This window comes from Cibotium barometz, chromosome 36 (assembly GCF_041138505.1).
Source record: "Cibotium barometz isolate CiBa-2024 chromosome 36, ASM4113850v1, whole genome shotgun sequence".
Taxonomy (NCBI): domain Eukaryota; kingdom Viridiplantae; phylum Streptophyta; class Polypodiopsida; order Cyatheales; family Cibotiaceae; genus Cibotium; species Cibotium barometz.
Genome location: NC_141081.1, coordinates 34,298,077 through 34,313,495, shown reverse-complemented (window position 1 = coordinate 34,313,495; position 15,419 = coordinate 34,298,077). Strand labels below are relative to the sequence as shown.

The 15,419-nt window shown below is 49.4% G+C and overlaps 1 protein-coding gene across 5 annotated transcripts in view; it reads right to left on the bottom strand.

Annotated features, from left to right (window-relative positions):
• LOC147617845 (DNA-directed RNA polymerase IV subunit 1-like) overlaps positions 1-15,419 on the bottom strand; it is a 158,296-nt gene that overhangs the window by 114,537 nt on the left and 28,340 nt on the right. For all 5 annotated transcript variants that reach the window (XM_086776104.1, XM_086776108.1, XM_086776105.1 and 2 more), the window contains one exon: positions 5,290-5,384. In XM_086776104.1, the coding sequence (XP_086632230.1) occupies positions 5,290-5,384 (95 nt within the window). The remainder of the gene's footprint in view (positions 1-5,289; positions 5,385-15,419) is intronic.

The following is a 15,419-nucleotide window of genomic DNA, read 5'->3' as shown; positions in this document are numbered from 1 at the left end:
ATGAGATCTCCAAATATCAAGCATACGACGTGATAGCTCTGCATCTAAAAACAAATGATCAAGGATGCGTACAGGGGGTGTTGATCCATGGCAACTCAGATCTCTAATACATAAAACCACTGGGCAATGATCCGATTTAGAGGTGCCTATAGCAATAAAAATATGCCCCCCCTCTGTCAAGCGCCCAATCATCCACAAAATCTGTCTAACCGTCCATATATACATCTTGCATCCCTTCTCGTGTTAGACCATGAATAAAGAAGCGTGGATGGTCTCCTCGAAATGTCATCCTCATGCCAACAATCTCTGCCATGAATGGAGAGTATAAACCTCTCGCAAGACGCTCTTTCAAGAGCATGCACCAAGCCCTCATGTCCACCTCTTTTATCTGTTGACATCGCAACCATGTTAAAATCCCCACCAATAATCCAATAGTCGGCAAGAGGCATCACCATAGTGAGAGATTTCGAGAAGACAATCCTCTCATCTCTATGGTTAGGAGCATAGAGGTTGAGAATACCAATGCATAAGAAGGATCCACTGCACTCTCGTAGCCAAAATGACACCATGTCCAATGATGCAAGGCAAGATCAAAGCTGAAACATAGATATAGACACCACCCCTGGTACCAAGGGCTGGTGACCAAAAGGTGTGTCCCGAGAGAAGCTTGCCTGATCTCCCACACTGGCTAGCATGCAATTTATGCTCTTGCAAGAGCAATGCATTCATAGGTCTACCTGTAACTGCACAATGAAGCTAGGTTTTGACAATTTGTTTGCGCCGATGCGGAAAAAAAACCCCAAGACCCTCAATGTTCCGAGAGACAATCCTCGTAAGGACTCAAAGTAGGAGCAGCTAGATCTCGTGGTCGACGAAGGACCCCCTTTAGGGACAGAAGGACATTTCGCATAGATAAGGGAGGGAAAATCTGACGGTGTAAACCTTACCTCTCTCTCCCACTCTCAGGAAAAGCCAAGAAAACTGGAGAGGTACCCTGACAATGCGACTGCGCAACATCATCCTCAAGGGCACAATCATCCTAAAATTGTAATGTAGCATCCTCCTGTGAGGGATCCAGATCATGTGCCTGCAAAGCCTCATCCTCCAAAGAAGGATCAACATCCTGTGAGGCAAGAGCTACATAAGGGTTGGGGTGCTCCACTAGGGGTGTGGATTAAGAGGCAAGTGCGGGGGTCCGAGGGTGCCTTCCATTCCTAACCATAACCCAAAATTGTGTGGTCTGTTGTGATATAGGGTCACCAATTTAGGTATCGCACGAGTTTTATTGTTGCAGACCATGTTCACCCGAGCCTCTGAGCCATGCCTTTGTGGAGGCCATGTGTCATTCGCCTCCTATGATGGCATTGGAGGAAGGTTGGAGGGATGGAGAGTGGGATGGGAGATGGAGGGTGACTCCCATCACATCATCTGCGGGCATGAAAAGGTACTCAATCTTCTATCATCTACCATATTGGACAGAGTTAAGAATAAATGATCTTTTGGATCCAATGCACATTTTTAAGAATGTGGCATCAATGATTTGGAACCATCTAATTGGAAAAAAAGATATCCATGCAATAAGGGATGACCTAAAGGATATCAGACATATGGAAAATGCATGGCCAAGGGTAGTTAATGACAAGGTGGTTTTACCAAAGGCGCCATGGAGGTTGATAAGGTAAGTGGAAAATAATGTCAAGAATCAAATTTCATATTTTCGTACACCAACCGATGTAATGCACCGATTAAAGGGTGAATTTACAATAACAAAAAGAAGGGCGAGCATCAATTGTATGGTCTCAAATCAAATGATTGGCATAAGATGATGTAGGTACGTACATAACTATATCTATTTTTTAGGCACTCCTAGGTTTATGTTGTGTGGACTCTATATTGACCTTTTATTGTTTTCAAAAATTGATCTCACAAGTTCATACTTCCAATATCAATTGGTGGGTGCAGAGAAGAGAAAGCTTAGAATGCTATCTATAAATTAGGTGGACTGGCAAGGTGAGTTCTAATAAAAACTATAGATTTGGAATTATCTATTATTCTTTAGTTTATCATTTATTCCTTTGTTGAATAGGTCGATAGTGTTAAAGGAGATTCATCCAGATTCCATTGAGAAGGCTCGCGTTGACTCAATTGAGGCGGTGTGTATGATTGAAGAAAGCTTTCCAATAAGCATAGCAGAAGGCATCTGATGGGTAGGACCACGCCACCTCCTAGCATGGCCCCTCGATCTAGGACAATCTCTAGCAATCTAGCCCTATCGGCGACGACAAATCCAACACTGGTCAGGTCTGCCTCCAATCCCCATCCTCTGTCGGAAATGAGATCCGTCACGTCTCTCAAGCATAATATGGTCGTGAGTAATCGATGGATCAAGAACAAGCACAACGACCCGGGGTACGCCATCAAGAGTAGCGGTAACAGCCGCGGAAGCTGAGGCGGGAGAGCTTGGAAGGGATAGTACCTCTAGAACCTGGCTAGTACCTCTAGAACCTGGCAAAAGGATGCCCCTATGGAAGCTAAAAGCTTCCAATAGGACCGGATAGAGCAGGGAACCGTAGTGAGACCGGGGTAAGGCGCTGATCCTCTGCAGCTAAATCAAATCCCACCTGGTACTGAAAGAAGAAAATCTTCCTAGGACCAAGAGAGAAGGCGCTGCTAGCCAAAACCTGAGAAGTAGCTTCTGGAGAATGAAAGTTCACCTAGAAGAAGCCTTGACCAAGAAAACGAGTATCCTAGAAGTTCACAATCAACTCCGAAGGGAGAGTTGCTAGAAGTCATTCACGTGCCTGTGAACAAGAGGGGTAGGAGCCATAAACTCTCGCAACAACAAGGGTGGTCTGGACCTCAATGTCAATGTCGTGCTCAAGAGAGGTGAGCTCGCCTTGAGCAAAATTGATGATTCTCCCGGCTAGTGGGGATGACGAAAGATTGGCTGTGGCAAAAGAAGCCATCAAACATCCACATCTTCTGAAGCAGAGCCTTTGAAAATGGGAAGTTTGACATTGACTTGGTCCAACACTATGGATAGAGGTTCTAGTTGGGGTTTTCCTTGGTTGTTGCCCGGATTTCTCCTTGGTTACCTTGGTTGTTGCCAAAATTAGGGTAACCAAGGTTGGCAGTAGTAGCCATGGGTAGAGGTGTAGGAGGAGTTCGGGATGGTATGAAATTGACCTTCCTACAACTGTAGCAACGTATAGACAGAGGACTCGTGATTGGATTGGCTATACTAGCATGAAAACACTATGCTATCATGGACTCAACAAGAATTCTTGACACCCGAGTTTCCCAACAGGATCGCCAAATTTTTAGTGTACCTCTAGCACACCTCTTCTCCCGGAACACTGGACTAGGACGATATACACCACAGTGAACACAGGGTTCCCTCTAGGGTGTACCTGTAGTACACCCCTTTGCCGGGCACGGTGAACTAGGATGGTGTACACCACAGTGAACACACGGTTCCCTCGAGGTCAGTATGTCCTCAAGAGTTGTCACAAGAAAGGGGAACGTGAACTATGGGGCGAATGCATAGCTCACTAGTACACAGAACATGTAGATGAGCAAGAACACAAAGATGAGAAAGAACAGTAAGAATGGCGAGAACACGAGAACATGGAGTGCACCATACACATCACACGATGTGCAAATAGATGAGACTCAAGTTGCAGTAGTATTGCCTAGAATGATCCCAAACAAACAATCCCGATATTCCTTTGTACAATGTCGCTTGGCCTTTGGGCTGGTCCAAGGGTGACCAAGTAGCCCTGTCGTCGTCACTGCGAGGGGCGTGGTGTTCATTAAGTAAGCACAAGAGACAAGTGGTGCACCGATGTTGTGTCAGTGCAAGTGGTGCGCCTAGACCAGGTGTCAATGCAATGGGTTGGAATGGTCTAAAGTGACAATGCAAGTGGTTGGTCCGGTCCAAGGTAGTTGGCACTTTTGTCCAGTCCAAAAGTGAAGGGTCAAACAGTGGCCAGTAGATAGAATCCCTGCCGCCCGTGTGAGGGACGAAAGGGCAATGAGGGGGGGATTCCATCACTCTCTCAATGGCTCCACCAATCACCAGGAGAAGAGGAAGGTATTTCCTAGGAAGCTAACTGTCATGGGAAAGCCTGAAATGCTACCAAGTGGGTCGGATGCGGGGTCAAAGCCGTGCTGACACCTTGCAAAGAAGGCCTGGGTCATACGCAATGCAACGAGGCTTAGCTGCATGACTCTATCTGACACCCCTAGTGAGTCAAACTCAACCTAAGTAGTAGCCATGGCCCAAAGGATGAATGTCTGTTATCTTAGCATGCGTTGCAAGGAGGCTAGCTTGTAGAAGATCTCTAGAGTTGTCCGCGTGCCAGGCGGCTACCAACAGTCTTGCACACCAGAGTGGAGGGCTCTAGAGATGCAACTGCGAGGAGCTAGAGGTCCACTTCTGAGAAGGATAGGCAAGGGACGGCGGTCTCGGTCGGGGATGACGGAGCAGCTACCATGGAGTCCTCCTAAGGGGTGAAGACCAAAAGGGTACCCAAGAACAAGAGAAACTGCATGAACGAACAGAGGGAATGGAGAGACAAAGCCGAAGGGGAAACAGAGGGGGGGGACTGGAGAGGCTGCGGGGAAGGGAGGCAAGGGAGGGGGAAGGGCGGAGGGGAGAAAGAGGGCCGCGAGAAAGGGAGAGGAGGCGCAAGAGGAGGTCGGGTGTGCAGACCAAGCGGAGGATGGGGGGGCAGGCAGAAAGAGGAGAGGGGGGGGGGGGTGGTTGGAAGAGAAAAAGGGGCGCATGCGAGAATATGGGGGGGAGAGGTTGAAATGCGGGAGGAAGGGGAGTGCACAAGCGGAAGGTGCAGGGGGTGAGAAGAGGCAGCAGTGAAGGGCGGCGTGCAGGTGAAAGGGGCAGGGGGAGTGTGCAGGCCGAAGGGAGGGAGGGGGGGGGGTCGGGGGAGATGCTCGCAGCTCCCGCTCACGATTTTTGAGAGGCTGATTGCATCTGCTTATAAGCTCCTCTCTTGAAAAATCAAGAGTTCTCTTGGAGGTGGAATTGGAGTGAGGTTGGTTGAAGCACAAGCCATTATGCTGAACAAAGATGCTAACAAACGACCTGAACAAAAATTAATGCTTTTAAGGCTAGGTTTCCTTGTTGCTTCAAGGCAGCTGGTTTTTCGTATGTGGACACAAGGTCATCTCACAAGCAAAACAGACACTCGAAACCATGTCTATAGTAACAAGGCAGAGTTGTAAGATCAAAACACAGACCTCACCTGAAGGAAAAAACACAGACCTCACCTGAAGGAAAAATTGCCTTTCCTATTTTTTGAAGATAATTGGAGAAAAACCGAGAGTATGTCTGCCACTTTGAGATTTAACCTGTTCAATGCAATCTGAAAATTGCATCACTAATCAGTAACAAATTCAAGAGCTTAATTGAAATTAATCATGACAGCAAAATCAGTGCAACTCTATGTGAAAAATAAAATGGGGCTTCAAAACTATTGATCTGGTATACAATCCTTGGACATGACATTTTCCCTCTAGTGTTGAGGTCGGCTGATTCTACACACGAACATGAGACTCATAAAGAACATATATATATACATATAAACATACATGTTTGCATGTATGTATGTATGTATGTTCTTCCCCCCTGAAAAGATCCTTTCATTAATTAAAGAAAAAGTGTGGCAGATTACAAACAGTATAAAAATGCAATCAAGACAAGAAAGGGGAAGCTCTATCCACGGGTGGCCACCCTCAAAGGGAGGTTACATCAGAGGGGGAGGGGGGAAAAGCCACACTGGGGGCCTATATTGTGACGATACTCCTCCGTCCTTCCTAGAAAGGAAGGGTCCACCGGTCAAGTGCTCAAAATGCCCTCTTAGGGTGTGAATGAGATCCACCTATATGGTTTGGATGATCTCCACACGTGCGGTAGTCACTCTATCAATGGAAAGGAAGGGTCCACTGGTCAAGTGCTCAAAATGCCCTCTTAGGGGTATATGAGATCCACCCATATGGTTCAGGTGATCTCCACACATGCGGTAGTCACTCTATCAATGGGCTCAAGGGGGCTAGTCCATGTCCTCTCTGTGTCCACTCTGATGATATCCATCGTGATCTCCACACGTGCGGTAGTGACTCTATCAATGGGCTCAAGGGGCTAGTCCATGTCCTCTATGTGTCCACTTGGATGATATCCATCGTGATCACGCGGTTTTGCTCTGAGCGGGTGAGATCCAAAAATGGACAATCCAAACTGTACTAAAAGGGTGGTAGTGCCTCTATCCGCAAACCACGTAGGTCAAACCATGATCTCATCTCAGCGTACCAGCAATGAGTATCTCCATCCTCTGCAAACTCTATGGATGAGGTCAATGCCGATCGGGAGTACCTCTCCTGAGGGAGCTCCCATAGCCGCTGTAAAAAGGTAACTGCCTGGAATAGGACCTCGGTTACTACTTGTGCGGCACCCAGCTCAGCCCAAACAATCTCATGTGGTACTGATGATTTTCTCTGAATCATGCGGGAAATCATCATAATCAGTGGTCTCTCCATTTGCCTCCGTCCCTCTCTGAGATCTGTGATGTATGTTGGGACCCCAAATTGGAGCTCCATACAGGAGGGTCGGTGTGACAAGCGTATCAAATAGCCACCATTTGGTGCACGGCTCCGGAAACTGCATGTGTGCACACTGCCTCTCAAGTGCCCCCAAGGCTACATGCCCTCGAGCTAATCTAGCTGCTACTGCCTCCTTCAAGCGAGAAACACGGTCCTATGAAAGTAACTCCCGAGTAGACATATGATCTGACATACTCAACCGGCTCCCCTCGGAAAGTGAACCGAGGCCCTGATCTCGTCACCCATGCCTGTGTGGTGTTAAACACCATAACCTTGGTTTTCCCAAGGTTCACTGTCAGATCTCTATCCGCACAGAAAGCCTGTAATGCATCCAGGTGTCTCTGTAATCCCTTCGGAGAGACTGAGATTAGAACAATATCATCACCATATAACACGATGGGTATCAAAAACCCTGCCAAGCATGCCCCTGGGACTCCCAATCTGTCTACATAATCAGAGACCGCATCAATGTACAATCCAAAGAGGGTGGGCGATAGTGGGCATCCCTGCTTCACTGCTATCGTGCTGGTCACCATATCGGATAGTCCGCCTGGAGCTCGCCGCCTGGAGCTCCGACTCTACCTGTCACAGACTCATACAAAGCCTATATCCCCCACTGCATATCCTCGGGTACCTCAATGTCATGCAATCTATGCATAAGCATGGCACGTGGTACGATATCGAAGGCTTTGCGGAAGTCCACAAAGCAGCAGTATATCCTTCTCTTCTATGCCCTGCCCTCTTCAATAAGTGCCCGAAGTGTCAGTATGTGATCCAAGGTAGTAAATCCTCTCCTGAAGCCGGCCTGTCCATGTGCTCGATGACCATGCCTCTCTGCCCAACGGCTCAGCTCTGACTCCAATATAGAGCCATATAGTTTGGCCAAGTAACGACCGATCATGATCGTCCTGTAGTTGCCTGGTACCATGGGGTCCCCACTCTTAAAGAGTGGTACAATGATATGCTCTGTCTAGCTTGCCGGGAAACCCTCATGACCAATCATATAGAGCCATATAGTTTGGCCAAGTAATGACCAATCATGATCGTCCTATAGTTGCCTGGTACCATGGGGTCCCCACTCTTAAAGAGTGGTACAATGATATGCTCTGTCTAGCTTGCCGGGAAACCCTCACAAATGGCATGATTAAACACATGAACGATGAGCGGAGCCAAAGTGCACGCGCATATTGAAAGTGCTCTCCAACTAGCCCATCATGATCCTGTGCCTTCCATTCTATAACCTATCTATCGCATCTAGCACCATCTGCATAGTAAAAAAGGTGTTGCTAGCCGGTCTAGCTCCCAGTGGAGGGGGGGTAGGGGGCTGTCTTGGTGCATCATATAGCTCTCTAGCATAAGTATGCCATGCCTCAGGTGCAGTAATCGGAGTACCAGGCTGTCTCTCCTGAAACATCTTCCATGCCCTCTTGCTGTCCTTCCCCAGGAAGAGTTGGTAGATCTCCTCCTCTAGCTTAGCCAGATAGGCTCGTTTCTTCCTCCGCACAAGGCGCCGAAAGATCATCCTGGCCTGTCTATGCGTGAGTCCCAATGGCAATCTCACGCTGTAGCTGTGCTCGTGTGTCATGACACTCATCATCATACCAACTGTTCTGTGGGGCAGTGTTGCGCGGGGGGGGGGGGGGGGGGGGGGGAGAAGGGATCATACTGCAGGGGAACGCATATGAGGCGGATGCATGTAGTACACCTGCCAATCCTCTCGTGATCTCGTCCAGAGAGCTATGCGGGTTATCATCGACAAGGCTATAGGAATTGTGGGAATTATTAATGGGATGAGCGAGTTGATTTAGAGCTTGACATGGAACTTGGGCATAGAACTTGGGCATGAAGCTTGAACATGAACATGTAACACGGAGCTTAGACATGGAGCTTGGATTTTGGACTAGGATTGGGACTTGGACTTAGACTTGGATTTGGACTTGGATTTGGATTCATTGGACTTGGGATCCATTGGATTTGGATATTGGATCTGGTACTAGCCGGGTGAGAGATATTTGTGGGTCATTCCTGTGGTGTGCTCGACATCAGAGATCTTGTGCGTCGACATTGACATCGACTTGGATATCCTACATCGGCATATTTGTTTGTTTTGTATTTATTGATTGTATTGATCCTGGCCAACATGCCCGTGGATTGTTCTTGAATAAATTCCTGAAAGGGGGCGGGGCCTGCTCCCGCTCAATGTGGTGTACTGTGTGCAAGATCCCCATTCCCTTCTCTCTCCTCTCTCTCTCTTTATATTGTTCTCTCTTGGACACGTGGTTGAGCCTGTCACTGCACGCCCCGCTGGGCTTACACTATGACAGATTCCACCACAACTACGGTGGAGCTCTTGAGCTATGCTCGAGCTCGACAAATAGGCAACTTCCCACGACTGTTAGGATAGGGCTCGACAACCTCTTACCGATCACGAGGACGCGATCGACTTTAGGAAGGGGACACGCTTAGGGTTAGGGTTTGGGAGTGATTAGTACTAATCACTTGCTCCCTCTTGCTTCCTTTCTCTCTCTTCCGGCGAGATCCCACAAGATCTTTGCGAGAGCTTGCACCACCCATAGGATTAGAGCAACTGCCTCGGTGTGACAATGAGTGCAGACGGATGACAGCCGACGAGCAGCTATGGTGGAGCTCTTGAGCTATGCTCAAGCTCGACGGATAGGTAACTTCACATGACCGTTAGGGTATGGCTCGACAACCTCTTACTGATCATGAGGACACGATCGACTTTAGAAAGGAGAGTATGTTAACCACATATTCGTTAACACATTCCTATGACAACTATGTCCACACACTTATGTAATGGACGCCGGCACTATATATTGTAAATCCTGTCATTTAATGAGAGAAACGCCCTAAAGATGTTCCCAAAGTATTGAGCTTCGACGAACAAATAAGAGGACCTTGGTCAATTGGCCAATCCATAGAGAAAACCCTTGTAACTATGTTTTGGGCGCCCCGGGTCACTTGCTCCCGAGTGGCGTAGTGGAAAAGGCTTGGAACTATAAAATCCAATTTCTCTTGTTTGTAATGCTTTCTCCCATTTGTACAATAGAAGTGGAGTGTTCACGAGCTTGGTACGAAGATGGCTTTCTATAGAGATCATCTTCTCTAGCTCACGGAGGATGGGTTTGTGATTAGACCCAGCTACACGGATACTCATCTTTCTCATGGGGTACGGTGTGCTATTGGTCAGATGCGCACATCCTCACACCAGCTAGAGATTGAGACTGGCAGATTCAGAGGACCAGCTGAGGTCAAGATTTGTCAGTTGTGCTAGATGGAGTCAGAGACAGAGTTACATTACATGTGTCACTGTCCAATATATTATGAGATACGAGGCCGTTTTCACTGCGTGTTCAGAGAGGGTTTTGGACCACTTTCCAGAGTCATGAGATACCAGGATCAGAGATGCCTCGGATTATACGTGCTGGAGCTGCGTAGACACATAGAGGGTCTCTTGAGAGGGAGGGGATCAGAGAGGGAGAGACACCTATAGAGGCAGATTACAGTCTTCTTTCGACCAGAGATTGAGCAGTCAGGCCAGCAGGCATTGCAGCTAGCCCCAGAGTATAGCCGCACGTGAGGTACACTGATTGATCGGGCTATAGAGCTAGGGCGGTCCAGGCGCCCCAAGATGAGAGGCCCATCTCGACACCGGCGGAGACTACAACAGAGGATCAGGACCATACTAGCACGGCATGGGAGACGTCCAGTCAGAGTACTCACCATGGAGGACATTGAGGATATCCGCCATCGACCGATGAGAGACATCCTTGGATAGTGATGTATATGATGCTTACCTTTGTTGCTGGAGTTTTCCTTCCCAGATGTTATCCATTAGGAGCTCCTAGTACCTTACTTTTCCCCATAGTTGTTGTTTCAGTTTCAGTTAGTTATTTAGTTGTTTTAGCTTTTCTTACACAGACATTGTATCAGATCCACCAATTGTTGTAACCTTTTTGGTCTCATAGGTCATTTTGGCCTTTTGAAGACGTTAATATATCATTTCATTTCTCCCTCTCTCTTGCAACTCTAATCTAGCATGTGTGGTATGCTTAGGATTAGGATTTGTGCTAATCACTTGTTCTCTCTTGCTTCCCTCATGCTCTCTCTCTCTCTCTCTCTCTCTCTCTCTCTCTCTCTCTCTCTCTCTCTCTCTCTCGTTGGCAGAGCCAAGCGTCACTGCAGCCGCCGTTTTAGAGCCAGCACCGCCATCCCATTGCCGTTCCCTGTTGCCCGCCACGAACTTTTCCACCTTCCTCCCGCTACTTCGGGCCCGAACTAGTGGAGAGGGTCCACTACCGTGGGCGGCGCGAGTGCAGAGGGTCCGCCCATTTTGGCGGAATCGCTCCCAGTGAGCTGTCTCAGCCACGCCGGCCATTTTGCCACTTCTGGTGACTGCGTTAGGTCGAGTACTTCATCAACAGCTATGCGTGTGTCTGAACGAGCCATCTGAAGCCTAAGGGGCTACTGCTTAGAAGTCTACATCATCTCTCAAGGTAGAGGTGTACGCCTGTTGTCTCGAGACCCTGCAATCTGCTGGTCAGCCTGGGGGTCTTTCTATCGCCTGCATACAACACATCTGTGACTTTGCGGGGAGCATAAAGAAGAGAAAAGAGGAAGATCAGTACACGTTTTACAAAGAATTTCCGCCTAATGCTGCAACAACACAGCATTGCCAGTTCCAGTTCAGTTTCGGCCTGTTTTCCCACCCACCCTTGCTCAGGCCCCCAAGGCAGCAACTAGTAGGGGAAAACATCTCTCAACCCCTAGAGGGGGAACAGGATGGTGAGACGACCTTTCACACCCCCACGAAGGCACCAAATGCCTACCGTAAAAGACTGAGGGAAGGAATCATGTCCCCTTGCTCACGAAGGATTACGAAGATGGCCCGATGAGACGAGGTCATTTATGAGGAGCTACAGCTTCACATAAGGACAGAGATGAACACCATGCGACAGGAGCTTGAAAAGGAATGGACCAAGCAGATGCATGCCCAAAGGAAAGTGATATACGAAACGCTGAAGGAAGAGATATATGTCCAATTGAAGGGAGAAATGCAAGCCCAAGTACGGGTTGAGATTGAATTAGCCCAAGCCTTGATGCACACAGAAATGAAAAAAGAGATGTAGAAATGGAAGGATGACATGCCTCGAGAGATTGGCACAACAGTTGCATCATATGAAGGCACTTTGAAGACATGTATGGCTGACCGCGAAAAAGACATCACAGAAATGCAAAACACTTTGGAATCATGTAAGGCAAAAGTGGCTACAGGTGAGAAGGAAATGCATTCATCGGCTGAAATTGCCAGTGCCACAAAGAAACAAATTGAGGAAGTCAACCCATGGATTGAAGTAGTAAAAAAACAGAAGGATACACCAGTCAATAAAGTAGAGGTGATGAATGCTACATTGGAAGAGGAAGCCAAGAGACGGGCATGTGCCTTACATGTACGTGTAGTTGGGTGGGAAGATACGGGGTAGGTAGAGATGAAACTAGGGCGAAGATATTGATCATCAGGTTTGGTGACTTGGAGAAGAAGAAGGCCTTCCTCTCCAAAAGGATGGCCCTTAAGGGAGAGAAGATTTACTTGGATGAGGACCTTACACCGGCACAGATAGCACACCGGAAGGAACACATGCCGCGTGTGCTTGAGGCAAGGAAAGAGGGGAAATGGGCGGTATATAGAGATGGTGGAGTCATCATTACGGAGAGGAGGCCCACTTGACGGTGCGTGGCATATGAGACCTTGCGATTCACGGTGTGCAATTACAACGGGGCCCTTAGAACAGATGCAGGATACTTTGAGGATACTTTCAGACACAGTGATATTGCTATGTATACGGAGACCCATCAGTGCACAAACAAGAGGCTTCCTGACGTCCGGGGTTATAGATGGAAATCAGTTTTCCGCCCTCAACCACGCACAGTGGGAGGTACCAGAGGATCCCGAGGAGTGGCAATACTTTACAGGGAGGAGCTTCGTGACAAAATACATGTGGTACATAGAGATGTAGATGCGAGGTACATGTGGGTCCGAATATGCAAAGGGGGGCTCCGCGAGCTATATGTGGCGGTATGCTACTTTTCCCCAGCCCACTCCAAGTTTGCACCATCAGGAGAGTCGCCCTATATACCACTATATGATGATATCATGAGGTTTGCCAGCATGGGAGACATATTACTATTGGGAGACTTTAATGCACGTACACGCACAGAGCAAACAGAGTTGTATGATACTCAAGAGGCTATGTACTGGGAGATCACGACAGAGGATTAAGGTTGCAGAGATCAGCACAGGATGAGGGGGAGATTACAGATTATGGCAGGCATTTTCTCACACTCGGGAGTGCACATGGGTTGGACATAAACAATGGCTTATCGAGATGGCAAGGATCAGATGCTCTCACACACTGGAACTCTAAAGGGGGAGCGAGCACAGTGGACTACTTGATGGGATCTCCTTCATTGATACTTGATGTGCGGGGTTTCACGATTTCCTGTAGGCCCATTGGCATAGCAGCCGATCATGCATACCTGAGTTTCACACTTCCCCGAGAGATGGGCCAGCCACTACCTAGGTACCCGAGATATCAGTTTACACGTGAGACAGTTGGGGTTTATCGAGATGTAGTATCTGATGGCTTGTTCGCTTTAGACCCGCATAGCCCTCTGGATGAGATCACGAGAGGATTGGCAGGTGTACTACATGCATCTGCCTCATATGCGTTTCCCTGCACTATTATCCCTTCCACCCACCCCCGCAGCCCACAGAAGAGTTGGTATGATGATGAGTGTCATGAGACACGAGCACAGCTACAGCGTGAGATTGCCATTGGCTCTCACACGCATAGACAGGCTAGGATGATCTTTCGGCGCCTTGTGCGGAGGAAGAAACGAGCCTATCTGGCTAAGCTAGAGGAGGAGATCTACCAATTCTTCCTCCGGAAGGACAGCAAGAGGGCATGGAAGATGTTTCACGAGAGACAACCTGGTACTCCGATTACTGCACCAGGGGCATGGCATACTTATGCGAGAGAGCTATATGATGCACCAAGACAACCCCCCACCCCCCCTCCACTGGGAGCTAGACCGGCTAGCAACACCTTTTTTACTATGCGGATGGTGCTAGATGCGATAGACAAGTTACAGAATGGAAAGGCACAGGATCATGATGGGCTAGTTGGAGAGCACTTCTCATATGCACGAGACACTTTGGCTCCGCTCATCGTACATGTGTTTAATCGTGCCATTTGTGAGGGTTTTCCGACAAGCTGGACAGAGCATATCATTGTAGCACTATTTAAGAGTGGGGACCCCATGGTGCCAAGCAACTACAGGACGATCATGATTTGGTCATTACTTGGCCAAATTATATGGCTCTATATTGCAGTCGGAGCTGAGCCGATGGGCAGAGAGGCATGGTCATCGAGCACATGGACAGGCTGGCTTCAAGAGAGGATTTACTACCTTGGATCACATACTCACACTTCGGGCACTTATTGAAGAGGACAGGGCACATAAGAGAAGGATATACTGCTGCTTTGTGGACTTCCGCGAAGCCTTCGATACCGTACCACGTGCCGAGCTTATGCACAGATTGCATGACATTGAGGTACCCGAGGATATGCAGTGGGGGATATATGCTTTGTACGAGTTTGTGACAGGCAGAGTCATCTGTGGTGCTCGAGCGAGATCGGTGCTCAGCGCCCTCCAGACTGCGGGCGAACGCCAGGGGACTGGCAGGGTCTCCCGGGAAGGCGAGGCGGGTGGGGGGGGAGGAGGGGGGGGCGAGGGGGGCGGAGAGGGAGCCGCTGCCGAGACCGGAGCGGGGGCGGGCGGAGGCGAAGGTGGAAGCGAGGCAATGGAAGGGGATGAGGGTGGGGGTGGGGGGGGTGAAGGAGGGGGTGCTGGCATCTCCTGGTCCTCAGTCACTGCAGGGGGCTCCTCCTGGAGAGGAGCAAAGCTGTTCCTCACACGGGAACCCAGTGAGGCTGAGCCTGTTGGCTGCTGTGCAGCGGTCTCTGCGTGCTGCTGTGACTGTCTCCCTCGGCGGCGCCCCTGTCCAGGCTGCCACTCCGAGGTCTCTGTGGCCTGAGCAGGTGTCCCGGAGGCAGCCTGCCGTGCCGCATCTGTGGGCGGGCCATCAGGGGCCTGCTGCTATGGTGAGGGTCGAGGTCTCCTGCGAGGGCAGGCCTTGGCCAGATGGCCGACCTGCCTGCATATGAAGCACTGGTTCGGGAGCCCCGAGAACTCCACTCTCTGATCAATCCATCCCCCCCCTATCCTAGGTAGCTGAATGACCTTAGGAAGGGAGGAGATGTCAGACACCAAAACTCTGACGGAGGGTAGCCCAGCTGCTCTGGCCACCACTGAAGCTGCTGTGGGGCCAGTCTCGAGTACCGAGCCCACCAATGCTCCTAGCCGAGAGAGAAGCGGAAGATACTCCCGGCGGAGTCCAGGGAAGCAAACTGTAACATGAAAAAGGCGCTCTCCCTGCTCAGCTGCTGCTGGATCAAAGCCATGCTGCCAAGGTCTGAAGAAAGCCCGAGCACCCCTGATGTCAAGGGGACTCATGGCAAGGACCTTGGCCACACACTGGGCGGTCTCAAACTCGATCTGATAATGACCCCGGCCCAGAAGCTGTACGTCCAGGATCTTGCCCACATCTGCAAGCAGGCAGGCCTGGAGAAGATCCCGGATCTCCCCTCTGCTGGGGCGAGTGCCGACTATACGGCAGATGGTGGAATGGGCCTGAAGGCGTTCCACCTCTGCGGTGA